Source organism: Zeus faber (assembly GCF_960531495.2).
Source record: "Zeus faber genome assembly, chromosome: 22".
In the NCBI taxonomy this organism is placed as follows: domain Eukaryota; kingdom Metazoa; phylum Chordata; class Actinopteri; order Zeiformes; family Zeidae; genus Zeus; species Zeus faber.
Genome location: NC_137209.1, coordinates 15,872,725 through 15,875,777, shown reverse-complemented (window position 1 = coordinate 15,875,777; position 3,053 = coordinate 15,872,725). Strand labels below are relative to the sequence as shown.

Sequence of the window (3,053 nt, the reverse complement as noted above, 5' to 3'; positions counted from 1 at the left end):
AGGGAGTGGAGAGGGTGGAGAGAAACAGAGCGGGGAGAGGGAGAGAGGGAGTAGAGGGGGCGATGTTGCAGCGCTGTCACTCTCGGGCAGTATGCGCTCCCGGTGCAGGAAGCGCCTGATCGGATCGATCGCTCCCACACTCCCAAGCTCTTCCAGCTCCAGAAAGCCCATCGATCCTTTATGTGGATAGCGGGCCATGGAGGAGGATCGCTACTCCGCCGAATGCGAGAGGATGGAGGCTTGGCTGGACGACCACTTCGAGTTCTCCCACTCCTACTTCACCAGGAAGGCTTCACGGTAAACTCGGACGGCGCGCCGCTCGTTGAACCGGGTGCGTGTTTGCGTGTGTGTGTGTGTGTGTGTGTGTGTGTGTGTGTGTGTGTGTGTTGCGAGCCCTCGCAAACTTTTGTTTCTCTTTCAATTCATTCACGGGTGCCAGGTTGCATCCGTTCTGTCAGTTGACAGAACACACACACGCACGCACGCACACACACACACACACACACACACACACACACCTCAAGCGTCGGAGAGCGTCTTTTTCCTCTGAACGTAATCTCCTTTCTAACGCGTTTCCTCCCGGTTGCGCGCTATTATTTGCACAACTGGTAAGTGCGGGGAGTTCAGCAGGGGCCCTTCAATCATTAACTGTTACTGCTGTCAGGGATGTCTCTTAATTCTCAGTGGAGTGGGTCCTTTTCCGACGCAATTACCCGCCGCTCCATAAATGAATAAATTCATAAATGAAGCCATAGCCTTTTCCGAGTGTGTGTGTGTGTGTGTGTGTGTGTGTGTGTGTGTGTGCGCGCGCGCCTGTGTGTGAATTTCTCACTCCTGCAAGTACTTGTGCACAGGCCAGCAGCGGTGCAAGAAGTACAAACGTGTACCCGGTGGAAGTGCCCCATTTACGTGTCTCAGTCATGGTGTTTGCAAAAGTACATGCGCTTCATGTAAATGTGAAGCCCTCATCACAACACGTGCCCCTGATAATAACAGCGCTTACAACAGGGAACACAGTACCTACTTGGATTGATTTGACCTTTCTCTCTCTGCAGGTGAGTGCTCGTGCATATTCTGATGACAATTTTACCCAAAACAAAACAAAACAAAAAAAATCGTGACGGAATCGGTAATGAATCCTCCACGAGGAACCCTCGATTTTTCTTTTTCGTTTGATATACCGTATATAACCAATGTAGATGTTAATCCTGTTTTTTAACTAAAATAACACAAATGTGTTAGCAGTTTAATGGAGTACAAGGTGAGGACATTTGCTTTGAAAAGTAGCAGAGTGAAAGTCTAAAGGCTCTGAAACCAAATATAAATGTTATATAAATGAACAAAGTGCGTGTACTTTGTTACTTCCCACCACTGCAGGCCAACGAGTTGATACCGTGAAGCTTTATCGTGCTTGGGCAGCTTGCGGAGCCGTTCAACTCCTGGAAAGCGTGTTCTTGGTTCGAACGCATCCTCCCAAAAAACAAATCTCCAAAATGTCTCCGTTGATTTAGCTCAAATGCGAGAGAGACGTCTGACGGGTTTGAGGGCTCCCAAAATCTGGCCTGCGATTCCGAGCGGCGGCCTATCTTTAGATCCTCCTCGGCTGGTGTTTATCTGGTTGAAGTAGCGAGGGACCCACTCGGGGCCAATCCACCACTTGTATCGCCACGGCAACCCCACAAAGTTTTGTTTCTGAGGGCCTTTGTGGCGGGGCGGCCGCCTCCGCCTTTGCATAAAAGCCGCTGGAACAAATGTGGGAAATCCCGCTCGGCGTGTTTTGTGCAGTCGTGCCTTTTTGGTGACAAAATGGAAGCAAAGTTGCGAGCAGGCGCACACACACACACACACACACACACACACACACACAATATTTACGCATATTTATATTTAATTGGTGCAGATGTATGGATTCAGTGGGGTCTCCCGTGGCTGTTAAAAAAACGACTTTAAGACTTTAAGACTCACAGTGGAGTTAAAGCATGGGTTCAGGTCATCTTCAAAATGTGGGTTCCCGTCATTGACAACTGTTCATAGCAAAACTTCTTTACTTCCTCTCAGATATTATCGGGGCATCGTGCAAAGACGATGGTGTGCCCCAATTAAACTGAACAGAATTGGGTAAACGCTGACTATTGCTGAATATTTCTGTTTACAGTCATACAGTCGATATTGGTTATAGCGCCGCCCATTGGCAGAGAGAAGCCACGTTTTGCGCGTTGCTTCAGACATCGGTACCAGCCTGTGCACGGACACCAAACTGGGCGATGATCTGACGGTGGGCGCCATGGGTTACGACTGATTTGGTCAAATTGGCCTCCCCCACAACAACAGCAACCAGTTGTGACCCGACGGTTCGGAGGACCAAAACAGAAAGTAGAGCCTGTGTTCAGGGCGGGCGAAATTCCAAAACGGACGGAGGATCCAGTCAGCGTCTGTTTCAGGTGGAAATGGGCGGCGCTCCAGGAATCCGGTTGGTTTAGGAGTTACAGCGTGGAGCAAAATTAAATATACGTTTAAATAAATTTGCTCGATTTGCCTCTTATAGCGCGCGTGTGTGTGTGTGTGTGTGTGTGTGTGTGTGTGTGTGCCCGCTGTAATATCACGTGTGTTGATTGGACAATGTGCTGGTTGATTAAAGAGCTCCCATGTAATCACATCAGATTTGCCGTTCACATGCAAGCGAGCAGCATCCCCTCTCTGAAACACTCACACACATTTAATTTGCTCTGCTAAACAACTGTGTCAGACACCTTATGGGCCTCAGCGCGCACGCACGGACTCACTCACGCGCACACACACAAACACGCACACACGCACGCACACACACACACACACACACACGCACACACACCGTGCATATTCAAAGTATTATAACCTCATAATTCTACGTGAAGTTACGGGATATGTTCACTACATCCCAGATGTTGTTATTGAAATGTTCCTTCCAATCATTTATATCCGTTTACAGCACAGCCTCAGTGAGGGCTTTGCTCGTGAGAAACTTATCACCACCAGCTTCTTAATGTGTGTGTCCATGTGGTCCAACAGGTCAA

At 48.8% G+C, this 3,053-nt stretch overlaps 1 protein-coding gene across 1 annotated transcript in view; it reads left to right on the top strand.

Moving 5' to 3' along the window:
• Positions 1-232: 232 nt before the first annotated feature.
• The window catches only part of pde5ab (phosphodiesterase 5A, cGMP-specific, b), a gene marked incomplete at both ends in the record, with an annotated part of 43,033 nt that continues 40,212 nt past the window's right edge, over positions 233-3,053 (top strand). Inside the window, one exon of the mRNA XM_080022957.1 lies at positions 233-297. Coding sequence (XP_079879083.1) covers positions 233-297 — 65 coding nt within the window. The remainder of the gene's footprint in view (positions 298-3,053) is intronic.